The sequence below is a fragment of the Achroia grisella genome, unplaced genomic scaffold (genome assembly GCF_030625045.1).
Source record: "Achroia grisella isolate CSIRO2021 unplaced genomic scaffold, CSIRO_AGI_Agris_v1 utg8986, whole genome shotgun sequence".
In the NCBI taxonomy this organism is placed as follows: domain Eukaryota; kingdom Metazoa; phylum Arthropoda; class Insecta; order Lepidoptera; family Pyralidae; genus Achroia; species Achroia grisella.
Genome location: NW_026713058.1, coordinates 11,099 through 29,506, shown reverse-complemented (window position 1 = coordinate 29,506; position 18,408 = coordinate 11,099). Strand labels below are relative to the sequence as shown.

At 39.9% G+C, this 18,408-nt stretch overlaps 1 protein-coding gene across 1 annotated transcript; it reads left to right on the top strand.

The window, feature by feature from the left end:
* Positions 1–1,407: 1,407 nt before the first annotated feature.
* Positions 1,408–13,914, top strand: LOC131853151 (uncharacterized). The gene is made up of 8 exons (XM_059203973.1): positions 1,408–1,591; positions 9,579–9,747; positions 10,034–10,356; positions 10,922–10,999; positions 11,376–11,459; positions 12,091–12,161; positions 12,875–12,936; positions 13,793–13,914. Exons 2-8 carry the CDS (start codon positions 9,666–9,668, stop codon positions 13,912–13,914), a joined length of 822 nt encoding a protein of 273 aa, XP_059059956.1. The 5' UTR covers positions 1,408–1,591; positions 9,579–9,665.
* Positions 13,915–18,408: the final 4,494 nt, after the last annotated feature.

The following is an 18,408-nucleotide window of genomic DNA, read 5'->3' as shown; positions in this document are numbered from 1 at the left end:
CGCGTGTCGCGGCGGGCTCGCGTGCTATCAAATGCCGCGCGCCGCTGTGACGTCACACAGTCCCGCCCCTCTACCGTCACACCCCCGCCCCCGCCCCCGCCCCCGCCCCCGCCCCCGCGACTCGATCTGAGTCGCCGTCGCCGTCGCCGTCGCCGTACACCGGCACGCATCCCAGCTGCCTTCGTTTCAGCGTTACAGTCGATAAGAGTGTCAGAGTGGACCAGGAGACGGCAACGACTGCAGACCATGAAAGATTAATTTAATTAAAAATTGTAACAATTTCATATATGTATTTAAAATCGCTAGTTAGATTATAAAATAAGAAAGCTCATAATAATATAAATGTATTTATATTCCGAATACCACACGTACAAAGTCGCGGGTAAAGCTAGTAAAAAATAAATGTAAAAAGTCGCCATGAGCCAGTTTAGACTGGATGCTTACTGAATTATATACCGCTGACATCCGAATCTGTGAACATATTGAATATAAACCGAAACATTTTATTGACATTTCATGTGTGTTGTCGAATTTAAAATAAAAAAGATCACAAATTCAGTAATGCTGTAGTTATTCCGAATACCTACTGCTTGTACACGAAGAGTAAAATGCACAGCTAGTAAAGGCTACGGGCGTGCTACGTACCCGACTACGGCGTAGCGTATGTTTAGAACATACGCTACGTAGCTCGTAGAGGGAGTCGGCTTGCTACTATATACAAATTACAACAATATTCCTGTTACATCATTTTAATACTCTATACTGTAGGTTACTACGTGATTTTTAATAAAATTATAGGTGATTCTGATTACTAAAATACTTCAAATTTAATAAAAGAAGCCATTCTATGCCACCATGAGTTTACCATCGAGTCTACCACTATTACCATAAGAACTTACCATAAAGTCATATAAATACAACGTTATGGTGAGTATGGGACACAGTTACCTAGATACATCAATACAATAATTGTATTTAATAATGTCTAGTAAGATAAACTCAATATTGTCTACTAAGCACTGCCGTGTCTAAACTGAGTCACTCCACCTTACATTTTCCTATTGTCATTTAGTATATAAGATCAATATTTTCATGTACATTTTGTGAGTCTATTATCATCTGTAATATACATCGTGTCAACCGACAACATCGTATTATTATCTTAGAATAGTTTATTACGTATACGTTTATTACGTATACGTTTATTACCTTAGAAATATTTTTTATAAATTTCTCTGCCTGTCCGTGTCGTGTGCAGGCTCTCGGTCTACATGTGCGAGTTTCAGTTTCGTGCGTTTCCGCGGGCGGTCGCTGGTTGTCGGCTCAGTATCAGGGCGACCGTGGTGCGGTGCGTGTCTCTGTCGCCGCCGAGTGTCAGACAGACACAGTAGTCCGCCGCGGACGTTCCGCGCCGAACCCTCCCACTGGCGACCGGCAACTGAACTACCGAGCCACTAGTGCTGTGTGAACCGCGGACAGTGCACCGCCGAAACATGTGAACCTATGGATTGCCACCGACTTGTTACAACTTTATTATAATTGACTTACACTTACAATAATTGCCAAACGTGACATGACAATACGTGGGCAGGTAACTGATCGCACTCAAGTTACAGTACTTGTACCCAGCAATGCTACCTATTAATACCTATTAATAAGAATAAAGTGCTTCATGAAGTTTATATTATAATATGACTATGTTGAAATCCTACAGAACTACATAGAAGTACCTACCCACAAAATATTACCAAACAAACAAAAATAACCACAGCTTGAAACTTTTATCAAATTATAAACCACCAATAGTTAGTTGGTGCCATCATGTATTAATCATTGAATGTTAATAAATAATCTAATTAAACTCCAGCGAACTTATAAACTTGACGTTTATTTACCGTCTGTGTAGGCTGGTTTACTTTTAAATTACATGGTACTTATAAAATTACTATAATTATGAACCAGTGTTATACGTTGTCCGAATAGTTTAGTGCCTCCTCGTGCATACATACCTACCTATGTTATGTATGTAAGGTACACATTCGACATGTACCTAAGTAAAGAAACTACTTAAATAACGTCCCAACGTTGATCTACAAGTTTGTATGTAAATAATCTAACTTAATACTTGGATAGTTTACAATCAGCTCTCAGAAGAGTTTATCATGTGAGACAGCCCTCGAAATGAGTTGATGAGAGACGGCTACAGTACATACGTACTTGGTTAAGATTCAACTGTGCAGTTATTACAGTGAACTTATTATCTTAGGACTGTAATAACAATTATACCCATCAATTAGAGAAAATATCTCACTGTAGCCGTCGGAGGTCTATAATTAAATAGCTGCCAGGGATCTCTGGAGGGTTCGTATTCTCTCCGTAGCTACATCGCATTACGATAAGTTAGTGATAAAAGTGAGAGATGTGAGATGATACAGACTTTATCGACCTAAGCAGTATTTCAATAACATAGGGAAGTTACTTTAAAAAATCAATATAAATATTTAATCTAATTAGGTGTTATTTTGCGGAAGTCCATTTCACTACTCGATGGATTTACATTATTTTGTTTAATTCCGCTACAATTAGCATGTGTGAGATCACAATATATTCGGTGTGAAAACTTGAGTTAACTCTTCGGCGCAGAGTCGCGGTTTGGTCGCCGAAGAATGAACACTAGGCTTTCAAGCCAACGAACTCCGAACTCTTCAACGCCTTACAACGCCTCGTTCAGAGGCGAAACACGTGTCGCAATATGGATGTAGACTCAATAACGGTCGGAATTTGATCGTCATTAGAGAAGGTCGTAACGGTAGTCAAGTTTCCGCACTGAATATTTGTGATCTCACACATGCTAATTGTAGCGGAATTAAAATAATATAAATCTTACAAGTGCGTAAAGAAGGTGTGATCCTCGTCATCATCTCTCGGCTGGGCTGGATTCTGTCCTACACCGACGTCTCTCAGCACAAATAGATCCTTATTAGTAAGAAGGCGACACCGAGCTGACATTGGTTCATAATAATTTCTTAATTGGTTGCACGAATTTTAAACAAATCTATTTACCTACTCTTGATGTTTCTCCTAATATTGCTTGTTGCTGATATAGTTATAATCGCAGTTTTCTATACCGCTTCATCATCAAATTCTAAGATTATGCTAGTACTAGTACAGTAGTACCCTTGTACCATCTCAAACCAAACTACAACACTTACGAAAGAAATTTCCGCCACTTTGTATAGCTATATTTGTCATCGTATATTTTTTTTTGTAAAGGGTTTTGGGCTACTGCCAGGCATGTTATGACGACGCATCCCCAATATTGATGTTAGTGATATAAATTTTTCTTAGCAATTACAAATCATTCGGAGCTGATATTTATGTATTTAATTTTTCATATATTTGACATCATTTTACAGTACATACAGTCTCCTTACATGATTGATTAGCTTTTGTAACAGAGAAAAAAACTCAAAGAATGGTCTTGTAAAACATAGATTTACGTGGTATAAGAAAACAGGAGTGACCAAGACTGAAAATTTTCAGTACACATTATACTAAGTAAACAAATAAGTTCAATAGAGTCATTCAACGGAGGTGTCAAATAGAAATAGAAATAATCTTTATTCAAATAAACTCATTACAAGCACTTTTGAATAGACATATTTTGATTCTACCACTCATTCGGAATGCAGATTCATCACAAGAAGATTGAGCGAGAAACTTGTGTGTTGCTCTTTTTAATAGATGTTTATTTATATAAATAATTACAGTATAACATGTGTATACAGTATAGAAATCGCTATGCACTCATTATTAGTGTAATCAGATAATATTGTCAGTGCTATGGATTTAAAGTTTTTCTATAAAAACATTATTATCGTTAACGAATTCTTCAACTTTTATAGTAGACTTTTTTTGCAAAGAACTGTTTTATTTGACATTTTAATAATTTTTCTGGCAGATTTATAACAGACTCTGGTATTTTATTGTAAAACCTTACGCAATTGCCATAAAACGAATTACTAACTTTAGCCAAACGACATTTAGGTAAAATTAGTTTGTTATTGTTACGTAAGCTTTTATTAGTGCAATCACTAACTCTTTTGAAACTGTCTATATTCTTCCTGGCGTACATGATATTTTCATAAATGTATTGATGATGTATTGCCGTATTCACATGATGAGACTTGCGCCTTCAACTAATGTCAGTAAATGTTTATTTTTGCATTATTAATATATACTAGAGGGGGAACGAGATTGTTAGTAATGTGAACTCACGACCCCATTGCTAGCAATGTACCATGTCAGGTTGACCTCCACGCGGTTCACCTGGATACCATCGTGATAAATTCCTGGTGTATTTGTCACGATGGACTAATTGACATGACCTCATGTTCACCTTATCATCCTCCACTAGTGCTTCGCTACTAGCGATATACCGTTAACGCAGGCCGGTGCACCATACCATTAAAATTCATAAAAAAAAAAGTTCCCAAGTAGAGTTGTGTTGTACTCCGAAACTCCGACTAGTTATTAGTATTGATGTAAATGAATTACTAAACTAATGTATACTAGTAACGAGTCAGTGTGGGCACTTATAGAGAATACTTGTATGGCTACTTGTCTCGAACGGATGATTGATGAGAGTCACTCTAAACAACTACGAGGGCGTACGGCCGCGCCGGCGGACGGCGGACGGCGGACGGTGGACGGCGGACGGCGACAACGGCCGACCTCACCCTTAATAGTTTTGATAGTTAGATAGCCTTACGTCTCCAATCAAACTTGATGTAATTAAGATATCAGGCTCCGTATTTAGTTTGCAATGCAGCCTCCAGGATGACCTAGTTCACACACCAATGGATGGGAAGTGATAAGACATTGTGCCGTCGTACACACAGGGTGGAACAGAACACTGGTTGTATTATGTTTTACTTTTAAATTACTCCAATACAAGAGATTTAATAATTATATAATTATGGTATAGGAAAATAAGTAGGGATACAAATAATAGAAGTGGAGGTAGCTTCATGTGCCGCATAGGAGAATAAGCAACCAACTCAGCATAAAGCTACAGATAAAACTGCAGCGCTGATATTCTGTTGGCTTCTATTATTAAAATTCATCCTCATCCTCATCCTCATCTTGAAATCATTCCGAACTGACGGTAGATTTGACATATCATAACAGTGTGTAATAGACCTACGTGAATAAAGATATTTTGAATTTGAATTTGAATGAAATTAAAATAGTTTACAAAATAGCGTAATGTATCAAACTAAATCACATCACAGGTATGTGATGTTTTAAAACACGCTAAGCTTTTTAATAAGTATTGACCAGTATTCGGACTAGATAAGGCAGATAGGAATTCTATGTAACATTTGATCCATTCGGCTTTTTTTAAACATTCGGTATAGAAGTAGAAATAAACTTAACGTAAGCATTTTTGAATAGTCATATTATTTTTATTCTACCTCTCAATCGGAAACTGTCATCCCGAGAAGAAGGAACAAGAAACTTGCGTGTTGTTCTTTTGAATAAATGTTGTTTTAATATACAATAACAAGGATTAGGCATACGACAATCAGCATAGAAACAGTTATGCACACATTCTTTGTACAATCAGGTAAATGTTGTCGGCGCATGAATTTTACGTTAGATCACTTATTATTTAGTTAAACATTTATAAAATTTTCAATTTTATAATAAGCTTCTTAACAAAGAAAGTGTTTTATAAGACATTTGAATCTTTTGTCTGCGATATTTAGGACAAGGTCTGACAGTTGGTTGTTATAAAAACTTACGCAATTCCCATAAAAAGAATTACTAAGTTTAGTCAAACGCCGTTTAGGTAAAACGAGTTTGTTGTTATTACGTAAGCTTTTTAGTGTAATCACAAACTTTTTTTTTCAACTGTCAATATATTTCCTAGTATATATATATAATATATAAATATTGAAATATGTCATGATTTCATGGTATATATGACATTTTCGAAACGTATTGAGTAACTGTGAGGATATTTGATCTTTAAAACACTCTCGCAATGACTCCCTGGAACCCATACCATAAAACTATTGGGGCAGGCGATTTTGCCATTTTTGCGTATGGACTATTTTTTTTTTGTACCTGTATTATATTTTATCTGTATTGTATTGTATTTTGTTGACTGACCAATGTAACTGTGTATCTAGTTTTGATGTTTGTTTTTAACGTAAATAAAAATTTTATTTACCTATCTATTAATTTTAATATTGTATTTATATCAGCTGCTTTACCTCATGACAAAATACTAAATAGTTTAATCGTTGCTATGCTAGTCTGTTAATTGTCTAATTATTTATGTATACGCATATCCAACAGAACCAAGTCTACTCGCCAATTTAAAGATTTCGGAATCCCTTTGCAACTTACAGTCTAATGTAAAAATAATATTAATCTAATAAACTTTATATAAGCACTTTTGAATAGTCACATTTTTTTTTTTTTTATTCTACCGCACATTCTGAACGTATACTCGTTACAAGACGAACGAGCAAGAAACTTGTTAAATTTTATTGTATTTATATGTATGTAATTGTGATTGACATTAAGGATTAGGCATGCGACAATCAACATAGAAACCGATACGCACTTAATCTCTGTTCAATCATATAACATTGAAACACGGTATCATCAACAAAATGAATAGGTCCATTGTCCAATTTGACTTTTGAGTCCACCTGCCTTACATTGGGTTCACCAAATAATAAATTTAACACACTTAGTTTTGTTTGCATTTAATAATTGTCGTGTTTGTTCACTGTACAATGGTTGCGATTATTATTGAGGGTTCATGCCACTTTTGTACTTTTTCTGTTCATGTACCTATATGAAGGATTCGTGTATATTTTCTTTAATGGACGATAATGGAACGGTGGGCAGGTGGCCCACGCTAACGATTTACGATGCCAGTTTTTGTATACTATATACTAGCTGCGCCCGCTGTTACTCCTGCATGTAATTTATAGCCTATGTGTTATTCTGATGTAAAGTTATATTAAAGTTGTAAAGTTTTATTATTTTATCTGTGGTTTTATCAAAAGTTGTGTAGTTTTTGCGTGAAAGAGTATCAACCTTCCATCTATCCATCCATACTCAAAAAATTACGCGTTTTTTTTATTAGTAAGACTATCAAGACTATTGAAGTTCCTTTGAATTGAATGTAAACTTCAATCGTTGCATACAATTATCAATATGGTTCCAGTGCTGCAGTGCAGTGCAGTGCAGTGCAGTGCAGTGCAGCCAGAACGCATGCTACACGTTTTTATTTTCACATTCTGCTCTTGTATCGTGTACACAGCTGTGTCATGTGCTATATACTATTCTGAATTGAATAAAGTGGTGATACCTAATGTACGTAGGTTACGCCACCGACCCAAGTTATGATATTTGTGCGCCTCCTAGTAAATCAAATTTAGGACAAACGAATTGTTCGCCATGTGAACGGTATCGATTGGATACATCTAATAGAATGCAAGGTCACGGCCAGTTAGCGCGGAATCGGAAATTGCCGTGTCGCGGACCTGTTAACATTACGCGGGACATCCTAGCTTGTAGCAGCTACGGGTACTCGCGCTCTACTCGCCTGTACTCGCCTGTACCCGTGCTGTACTCGGTTATATGTAACGTGACGAGAGTACCACTGGTGTTGGTACCACCGAATATTAAACTCGTATGTGACAGTTAAGTTAAATGTAAATGTGGAATATAAAAAAATAGAAGCAAGCCTTTATGTGATGTTGGATTTCAAGTATTCTTCTAATATAGTATATTAAAATAACATAGCGATACTTCAAAAAACATATTATAAATTGTAATGTAATATTCATATATTTGCTGGGATTTCTTTAATATTCCCACTTGTAGGTTGCGATAAATATTGCTAAATTATTACAAATTTTAATTATTGATAATTTTTTATTATAGCTTGTGACAAAAATATTCACTAATTTTGTTTTCGGTTAATAAATAATTCGATGTCCAGCCCGTGCCCCATTCTTATGACTTTTAAATGAGAAAGTAACTCTGTCTGTTTGATTAGTTAAAACATAACAATGTTTTCATGTCTGGCCTGTAAAACCAATTTAAAAGATATGTTGTATACACCACTGATAAAATGTAAACCTTTAGGATCGAAAATAAAATGGTTTGCTCATTACAATGATGATCATAACGGTGTTTCTTTGTAATAAGGTAACCGTTTTATTTTCGACTTCGTTCAGCTAAGTTTTTTTTTATAATTTCAATAAATTTTTATGTGAGAGATTTTGACTAATATGAGTGTTGATTCTACGAATTGGGGAACTTTTTCTGGATCGCCACGAAATTTGATCACATTTTACTAAAGTCGAAGAGGAATATGTGTGTGTGTGTGTGTGATGTCTGTAGAGTGCAGTATATATTGTACATGGCGTGTCATCCCATACGTAACGTGTGTTCCCGCGCGGGCTGCTGCGGCGGCGGCGACGCAGGAAGTACACAACACTGTACCGACGTGTACAGTGTACAATGTACAGTACACATCACCTCGTAAAAAACACATCAATCTGGTGCGGGGCGGGCGGGGCGGCGGGGCGGCGGGGCGGTCATCAATCACCAGCATTAAGTTTACGGCGGTCGGCGTGTCCCCGCGCCCCGCGCCCCGCCTCGCGCCCCGCAACCTGTCCGTAACCGTCGCCACTTATTTACGATAACCCTTTCATGTCACCGCATATAAAAACATCTCTCCTAAACGGTAATGTCTCGCCCCCTCCGCCCCCGCTGCCCCCGCTGCCCCCGCCGCCCCCGCCGCCCCCGCCGCCCTCGAGAGCGCCGATCGCGGTCTCGTGTTGCGTTGCATATTCAGATTAGCAGATTGATGCAACTCCACGCACTAGATTATACTATAGCAACAACATTATACTATTTGTTGAAGGATCGGACCCAGCCTACATTAATACCATTGAATCTAATAAATAAAAAGTTAAAACAGACCTATATAGGTATATACGAGTATTACGTATACATAGGATTTCAATTATGTATATATATTTTTATGTAATAGGAAAAATACTACTTTATTTTTGATCACAAAAACAAGCTATCCCAAAAAAATCCAAAGAAAAAAAGTTTCATTGTTCTTACTTCAAAATCACGGATTTCCATACAAACTGCATTCCCCTATTTTCTTTTAATCTTTTAGGGGTATATTTTTTTTTTTTAATTTTGACTGTCATATTATTTTAATTTTAATCAATAGCCTAACAAATAAGTTTCACACTTCTAGCTTTAACAATGACGATACTTCTAAACAATCTTTCATCTCCTCTTATAACCCCTTGTTGCAATAAAAAAAATGTTGGCCTGTACATTATAAGGGCTCAGACTAGCCGTATACAAAATTTCATTAAAATCGGGTTAGTACTTGTGACGTGACAGCGCGACAGATAGATAGACAGAGTGACATATATAATATTTATTTAGAGTGTTTACCTTCTAATTAGTAGGTGCTTTAGTAGAACAATAAGTAGCAGTATGGTATTGCTTGGTTGCAGGGTAGGACACGTAGGCGGATGGCGTGGGTGCGGCGTGGTGCAGCGTGCGGTACTGAGAGGCGGCCCGCGCTGTCCTAAGCAGCCGCCATGGTGGCCGCCGTCGTCACGGTGGCGCTCATCGCAGCGTTCACAGCCGCCGCCGGAGGAGGCCGCGTGGCCGCACCCCGCGGTCAGTACCTACCACTCACCACTCACCACTCACCACTCACGACGACAACACACCATACGACACACTTTATATATATATATAATGATATGCATGCATGATAATGGAATAGTGCCACCAGTGGAGGATGATAGGATGAACATGTCAGATCAGTTAATCGGGAATTTATCACGATGGTTTCCAATGGAGAACCGCGTAGAGGTCGACCTGACGTGATACATTGCTAGCGGGCCTCACTTTATATTAATGTCAATCATAAATTAAATCGTCAATGGTTTTGAATGCACAGAGCGGCTGCGTCGCGTCGGGAGGTCGTCTATAGTGGCGGTAGAGACGGACCAGGAGGGCGGCGCGGCGGGCGCGGCGGGCGCGGGGGGCGCGGCCACCGAGGCGGGCGGCGCGGACGAGGTGGACGTGGCGCAGATGGCGGAGATGGCGGAGATCGCGGAGATGGCGGAGGTGCCGGCGTGGCGCGACCTGTGGTACGGCTCGCTGGACGCGCTGCACGTGCTGCGCGAGCCCACCATCAACAACACGCAGGAGGACGTGCTGGCGCAGCTCGGCGCCGTCGCCTTCCTGCACTGCCCCGTGCGGAATCTCGGGGAGAGAGGGGTCAGTACACCGCCCACACACACACACACACACACGCACACACACTCACACACACACACAGGCACACGCACACGCACACATCTCCTTAAATCATTAACTTAGTAGTTTTTCAGTAACTTATCTGTTTGTCAGTATTCACGGTCTATGTCTACTGTATTCACTCTATTAACTAGGCCTGTGTATCACTACACTGTGACACGATTCATTGTAACCATCATGAGAAAAATAAAAAAAATAAATCAGAAATATAATATATCACATGCAGTTTGAAAATTATGGGCATTTAAGAAAAACCATTTGGTCAAACTGTAACCATTTTTCGGTTATGGTGGTTAATTTTTATTATTTTTGTTCATTTAAATTTTGGAACCGTAACCCAAAATAGATTTCTAGAACCACAGTCAAAAATAACGACGCAATTGCCCCAAGTTTTCTAGAATTAAAACTATTTGTTAAACTATGAATTTAAAATTTTCAAAATTTGTGGACTTTGATTTTTTTTTTTTAATCTACTAAAGTGCCTTGAGAAGTGCCATTAAGTATAAATAGCAATTACTGATTGCAGGTGTCGTGGGTGCGGCGCCGAGACTGGCACATCATCAGCTCCGGTGTGCTCATGTACACTAACGACGAGCGCTTTCAAGTAAATTAAAGCATTGAATCATTATAGTAGAGCAAGAGGCCATCGCGGCCAGACCTCGACCTCTATGTGTGTCCCCGACACATGAAACTTGAATCGTGGAAACTTGGGCAGGTAACAGGTAACAAAGGTGTATAAAATTTCATATCGTTTGTTACCTGCCAAAGGAACCACGAACGAACGACGCAGGTTTCATGGGCCCCACCTATGAAACCTGCATCGTTTGTTCGATCATTGTTACCTGAGTTGGGAAAACACATAGAAGAAATTTCACATTTACTGATAGTACGAAGGTCTGGCCGCCATGGGCTCTTGGATTATAGTGTTGTCAACTCATTGATATGTGTAGTAATGTACACGTGGTGCACGTTGTGGCCAGGTGCTGCACAGCGAGGGTTCCGACGACTGGATCCTGCAGATAAAGTACGTGCAGAAGAGGGACAACGGCACCTACGAGTGTCAGGTACGTGACACGTGACACGTGACACGTGACACGTTTTAATATATATGTAACATTTTGTTAAACACGTGAAATTACTTAATATTAAATAAAGTGATCGTAATCAGTTCAGAATTGATGAGGATATATAATCAACTATTGTTTAACATATAAATGTTATTTTAATTGGCTGTCAGTGAGAGTGTACCGGCCGGTTGGTTGGTGGTGCACTAATGGTGGTGGCAAGCTAATTGACTTCTAACTCCACTCCACTGATTGCTTTGTGTGGTTATTACTAATTTCAAAACTAATTTAGTATTTGTTTGCCATGTTGTATTCAACACGTATTAGTTTTGATACTCTGCATCGCTCACACAGGAGAGGTAAGTAGCGAGGCGAGCAGTTATAACCAGTAGGTACTACATCTTACTATACTACACCATAATCTTATATATAAAATTCTCGTGTCACAGTTTTCGTTCCCATACTCCTCCGAAACGGCTTGACCGATTCTCATGACATTTTGTGAGCGTATTGAGTAGGTGTAAGATATTTTTTTTTTTTTTTTAACAAAAAAGGGCATTTAAAAATGTAACATGTGTGACATAATACTATGGATGTATATCAGTGTGTGTGTGTGTGTTGTGTTTGTCAGGTGTCGACGGGGTCTGGCACGCTGTCGCGGCTGGTGCACCTGCACATCGCGGTGCCGGAGGCGTTCATTTTGTAGACGAAAAAAAAACGCAGCATCCACCATCAATGTATTAAAAAAGTGTGACCATGCATACTATCATGATATTTTATATAATGTGTGTGTGTGTGTTTCGCTTCGGAAATTCAAATTCAAAAATCAAAATTCATGTAGGACATTTTAGCCGCGACAACCCAGTCAAATTTTTACATTATAATTGTATCTTCCCTACCGCCGAAAAATATAGATCCAGAGAAGAACGGCCCCGCTTGAAGTTGGAACACAGCTTTTTTTTTTTAAGAGGATTTACAATGTATATTTATATAGGCATCATGTCTAAAAAATTATAATTCAGGCCAACAACTGATCCGTTGAGCACTCGATTCAATTAGATCGTTTTAGGATTCTGCTCCTTGGCGGTGCTCAGTAAATATGATTTAACATATGTTTTGAACGAATCATTACAAGCATATTTTGTATTTCAAAATTTTTATACGATTCCCATTGACATTAATTTTTCTAAAGCATTCACAAAAAGTCATTAAATCTGTGGTAATATTATGATATATATATATATATATAGATATATTAATATCTATATATATATATATATTGAATTATAGATTGTAATTGTAATGTAGTATGTATGTGTGTGGTGTGGTTGGCAGAGTCCGGTGCCGCCGCAGTACGTGCTTCTTTTGTAATATGAATATATTTTTAACTCGCGCATGATCATATTCCATACGAGAATAAACTATGCGCGCGGCGTCACCGTCGTCAATCTAGCAGGGCCCAAGACGCAGTGCAAGGGTTTGCCATTTGTGCCGCCATTGTGTTTTATTAACTAGTGTGATTCCGGCAACTACACCTGCTGCGCCGCTATAAATTGAGCGTTTGATAACAGAGATTCGCCCACATCTACGTATGTCGCTTAGTATTAAAACTTTTAGACAGTGAAATTAATTACACACATAACATTGTTAGTTGTAAACTACCTACCTACCTACACACTCACACTCACACACACACACACACTATTAGTCATTCTATTAACTTTAAAAATCAATAAAGTATATAATACTATCCGCATCTATCCTGCACACCGGCTTCATTAATGTAAACTAGGAATAAAAATGGACCGAGAATATATCCTTACATACTAACCATGTTCCCGCGACTTCAGACGTAGCGTTGCTAACCTTCACTTTCTTTTGCTAAAGATAGAAAGTTTTAAAATAAAAATGTCTTTGACGCCATAAAAAGTTTTTTTTTTTTTTTTACAATGTATTATCAACGCAATAAAAGCCTTAGAAAGTCACAAAAAACATCTATCGCATCCATTTTAGTTGTCAAAATCAGTCCAGCCATTTCAGAGATTAACCGGAAAAAAAAAAAAAAATTAAAGGATATTTTGAAAAAAATTAATAAAAAAAAAAAAAAAAAAAAAAACCGAATTGACAATCGTGGTGTGTGTTTCGTCATCAATATTACAAACAAACACTCCAATTTTATTTATATGTATAAATCTACCTCTACAATAATTCGCTTCAAAATCTGTTGGGTAGTTTTAAAGATTTAAGCTCACTTAGGCACCGACAGACAGCGACAGCGACTTTGTTTCATACTATGTAATGATTATACATGTATAATGTATGATGCGGTGCAGGTGACAAGATGGCGGCGACCCTGAGCCGCAACACGAACGCGGCGCGCGCCCGGTCCGCGTCCGCCGCGGGCGCCGCGCTGCGCCTGCTGGCCGCCGCGCTCGCGGTCGCGCTCCGCTCCTGAACTGACCCCACCACCCACCGCCCACCGTGACCCTGTGTGACGTGTGTGACCCTGTGTGACGTCAGCACCACCGACACTCGTCTACCGGAGTGATACGTGTGTCGTACATTACGTTGCTCACGATAAACAAATGAGGTTGTTTATGTATTTATTTAAATGTTCTACTGAACTTTAAATGACAATCACGAGAGAAAAATAATTCTGGGTTCAGATATATATATATATAGCACATATTAACGATATATATATATATATTGATATTATAATCAATTCGCTAGAAGCGTGTTCGCGACTCGGGACTGTCGCCCTGTGATTTGACTACTGCATTGTGATGTGGCTGTTGTGTTGTCGGTGGAGAGATATATGACGATGACGATGTTATTCAGGATTAGTTGTTTACTGTTAACATATTCACAAAAGTGGACATCTGTCCCTCGGAGGGCAGCTGTTGTGTGTACATTGTAAATACCTACTTACTATTTGTAGAGACCGTCTTTATACTCTCTACAGCATTCTACATGTAAATACAAACGTTGGTTAAATATTACATTGATATAATAGTTTTAAAATAAAGTAACTACAAAACAATAAATTGGTGAATCAGTCGTGTCTTTGATTTTCAATCCCTATATCAACAGCCCTTCAAAAAAAAAATTTTGATTACAGGTATCAGTATTTAAAAAAAAAAAAAAAAAAAAAGACTTATTTCAAATTAAAAAACACTCCAATTTTATTTATATGATAAATCTACCTTTCCGTTGGGTAGTTATTTATATTAGAAAAATGAGATTAACTGAACTATAAAAGCACTTATAATTGTACAGATTTATTAGTATATGAAATTGATGTAACAGCATAAAAAACAACAATCTTTTTTTTTTTTTTTTTTTTTTTTTTTTTTTTTTTTTTTTTTTTAATTTAGTAATGGGAACAGAAATCAATTATAATGTAATTAGTTAGACTAATCTCTAATAATCACAGTATAGGATAGGATAGGAACGAAAGTAATTGAATTTATTAAATAATAAAGTAGATAAGCCTATAAACAAAAACAAAAACAATAAATTGGTGAATTTTTAATCCCTATATCAACAGCACCCCCCCCCCCCCCCCCCTTTTTTTTTTTTTTTTTTTTTTTTTTTTTTTTTTTAGCTTAAAAAATCAATTAAAACAAGACTCGCAATATAACAAAACCAATTATCACATTGACAATAGTTTTAAAATTAAAAATTATATTATTCTAAATCTTACAAATGATCAGACTCATCAATTGTTATGTCATCGTCTTCTAGATTCATAAGTTCTGTTTTCTTAGCACTTATAAAATGATCAGAAGTACTCTCATGATCATAGCACTGTCCTCAGCATTCTTTCTATTATATTAATTTTCTTCATAATTCTAATCTAAAATGTTAAAGTAAAAAATAAATGCTATAAAATACTTACATTTTACGTTTTCATGTCAAATTTAACAGTGATTAGCTGCATCTCGAGATAAAGATGACTGATGACCGTGTGCGCTGAACGGCAACTGAGTAAATTATAACGCGATTATTTTGACTGGAAAATCCATCATGGAAAACCATTCCCTTAGGGAGGAATGGATACTGCCGGACTCCTACCTGTTAAAAACCTGACGACTATTCCTCCTTGAATTATATCGCCCGGGCCATGGGAACGCAAAGCATTCGCCCAAGGCACCCCCCTACCTCCTAGGGAGATCCCAGTCCTGCTCCCTAGTCGATAATCTGTTCTCAGGCGACATCACGCAAAACCGCACTGGCTGTTAAGCTGGCCGCTTCACAGCGCATGCATGCTGTATGCCCAGAGGCATCGAAGGTCGCGCTTTCGAGCGAACATCACCTTTACATTTGTCGGGAGGTTCCTCTGTCTGACTGCGGCGATCCACGATATACCTACAATGGTTGTGGTGGCCGCCTCTTTTGCCATACTCTGGTGTCCATTCACCATTCACTGTTCGGCATTTGCGTACAGAGTGAGAGCGACGTTTTGTTGCACCTGAAGTCTGCGCGGCTGTGAAGCCGAGCACAGTGCGTACTATGCGCGGGGGGAGGGCATATGTGAGCTGCCAATGAATGTAATGTAACGGTGGCGATTGAGCATGTGAGCATATGGTGAGCGATTGGACATGCGGTGGAGTCACAGTTCTCGACCGAAACCTAGAACCGGCAAGGTAGTAGTCACGGGTGTGTTTGACAACCAGGTGGTGATCGCACCCTTCCCCCTTTCCCCCCCGCTCCCACTCCTCCGAATGCAATCCGAATTCCACGTAATGTGACAGAGATGCGACGGCGATACTACGTTGGGTTCATTGTCAAACGTAAATTAATAAAAATATAATAAAGATATCTGGGTAAATCTCCGATATTAAAGTAGTAGTAGAAAGAGCGATAGCGCCATCTAACGTGCAGCAGCATAACCCCCCCTAGCACCTTAGCACGCTTAAAGTAGCGATAGCGCCATCTAACGTGCACTAGCATAACCCCCCCCCCCCTAGCATTTTAGCACGCTTAAAGTAGTAGTAGAAAGAGCGATAGCGCCATACTACGTTGGGTTCAAACGTAAATTACAGATATAATAAAGATATCCGGGTAGATCTCCGACATTAAAGTAGTAGTAGTAGTAGAATATGCGATAGCGCCATCTAACGTGCAGCAGCATAACCCCACCCTCTAGCACCTTAGCACGCTTTTCGCAAATCATAGAGCGAATTAAGCCACTGCGCGTTAGATGGCGCGGCAAGCAATAGTTAGAACGCGATACAATTTCATAATGTGTATTTCCTATCAATGACATGCGAACAAATTAAACCTCCGGTTAGGTTAGGTTAGGTTAGGTTAGGTTAGGTTAGGTTGGGGCGTGTGTCGGGCAACCTCCAAGTATGGGCCATCCATTGGGAGGCTTCCCCATCCTCGTGGATACGTCCGCGGGGAACGGTGGCCGAGCAATGGTTTGGTTCTGGTACGCCCTGGGCGGGATAGTAGACGTTCCTTCGGGATACTGCTACTATGTCGGCCGATAGTCCGGCGAGTAGGAGTAGGCACTTCCTTTTGTCTTTTTCTGTTTTCGTCTTTTTCTTTTCTTTCTCTTACAATCTTTTCTGTCGTTCTGTTTTCGTTTCCTCTTTTTCTTCTTTGCCTACTGGCAAGTCAGGTCCGGTGGGTGCTTAACTGCGCAGCCGGACAGCACTTCGGTGCAACTGACTTCAAACCGTAAACTTGCACTGGGTGTCGGTGATCACGTCTATCGGCCCAGTGTGGGAGCGGGGGCTCTTGGCTTAATTGCCCGGGGCCGCGAGGAGTCAACCTCTATAAAAAACCTCTTGTTTAAGCTCGGTGCCCGGCGAGGGACAGGTCGTCCTGCGGAGCACGCTGCTGGAATTTTATTTCAGCTAGCGTGTTTCCCAGGGCGTCCGGGTCGGAGGAGTAACTTCGGCCGCGAGGGCACCAACTTCTGAGAACTAGCCGCACTCAGTCGTATGAGGCCGCAGATAGGTATAGGAGCTCTGCCTACTGTGCAACTTTCTCCACTACTCGTGGGACTAAAATGGAAATGGACAAAAAACAAAAAATGATGAGGTGTCTGAGAAGGACGTAGTGAAGAGAGTGTCCGAGAAGGACGTGGAAATGGCGGAAAAGGTGGTGAAGGAAGTGATGGCAAGGGAGTGCATCGTGGTGCTGGATAGGAAGGTGTCAGAGGAGACTGGCCCTAGAGGCCTTGGAAACACGGACGTGGAGTTGTGGTCAATGTCGGGAGCGGAGGTGACGGACCAAAGAGTGGCGCGAAGGACTAGGTCTAAGGTTGCGCGCGGGATCGACTGCGGTTCTTCGCGGTCGAGCTCGCGGGCAACAACTATGGATGAGATGGAGTTTGAGGATGCCGCGCCATCCGGGCGCAAAAGGCGTCTGTCTGAATATGACTCAGACTCGTCGGCGGCAAACACCAGTCGCTCTTCAAAGAAGGAGGGGAAGAAAAGAAGCGCTGGTGCCAAAAGCAGAATATCGGCTGCAAAGAGGAAAGAACTGGACTCGTTCCGGTATGAATTCTTCGAAGGAGGAAAATCGGCGATGAACCCGGACGTGACGGTAGAGGATGTACCACCTAAAACACCTCAAGAAGATGGCAACACTGCGGCGAATGAGGCGATAGATAGAGTTCGTCTCGCAGTGTATGAGCACACAGAGGCCATCGCAGAGTTAATCCGGAAATCCGGTAACCTAAAGGGTACGTCGATCAGGGACATGAAAGAGGGACTTGCCGGAATAAACCGGATAATAGGCGCCCTATCGGCTGATGTGGTCCCGCGCTCTGTCGCGCCCATCCTGGCCCGAAATCTCCGGCTGGAAAGGGAGGTGGAGGAACTCCGCAAAGAAGTGGCTGAACTCCGAGCTGCAAAAGCGGCACCGGCTAAGGCCACTCCAGGAGGCGGGCCCTCGTTGGACGACTTAAAGTCTTTCAGGGCCCAAATTATGA

Coding starts and splice junctions, on each gene's coding strand:
- LOC131853151 (XM_059203973.1), top strand. CDS start 9,666: ATGGTGGCCGCCGTCGTCACGGTGGCGCTCATCGCAGCGTTCACAGCC. Junction 11,460..12,090: donor ACGGCACCTACGAGTGTCAG/GTACGTGACACG, acceptor TGTGTTTGTCAG/GTGTCGACGGGGTCTGGCAC. Junction 12,162..12,874: donor GTGCCGGAGGCGTTCATTTT/GTAGACGAAAAA, acceptor ATTCCATACGAG/AATAAACTATGCGCGCGGCG.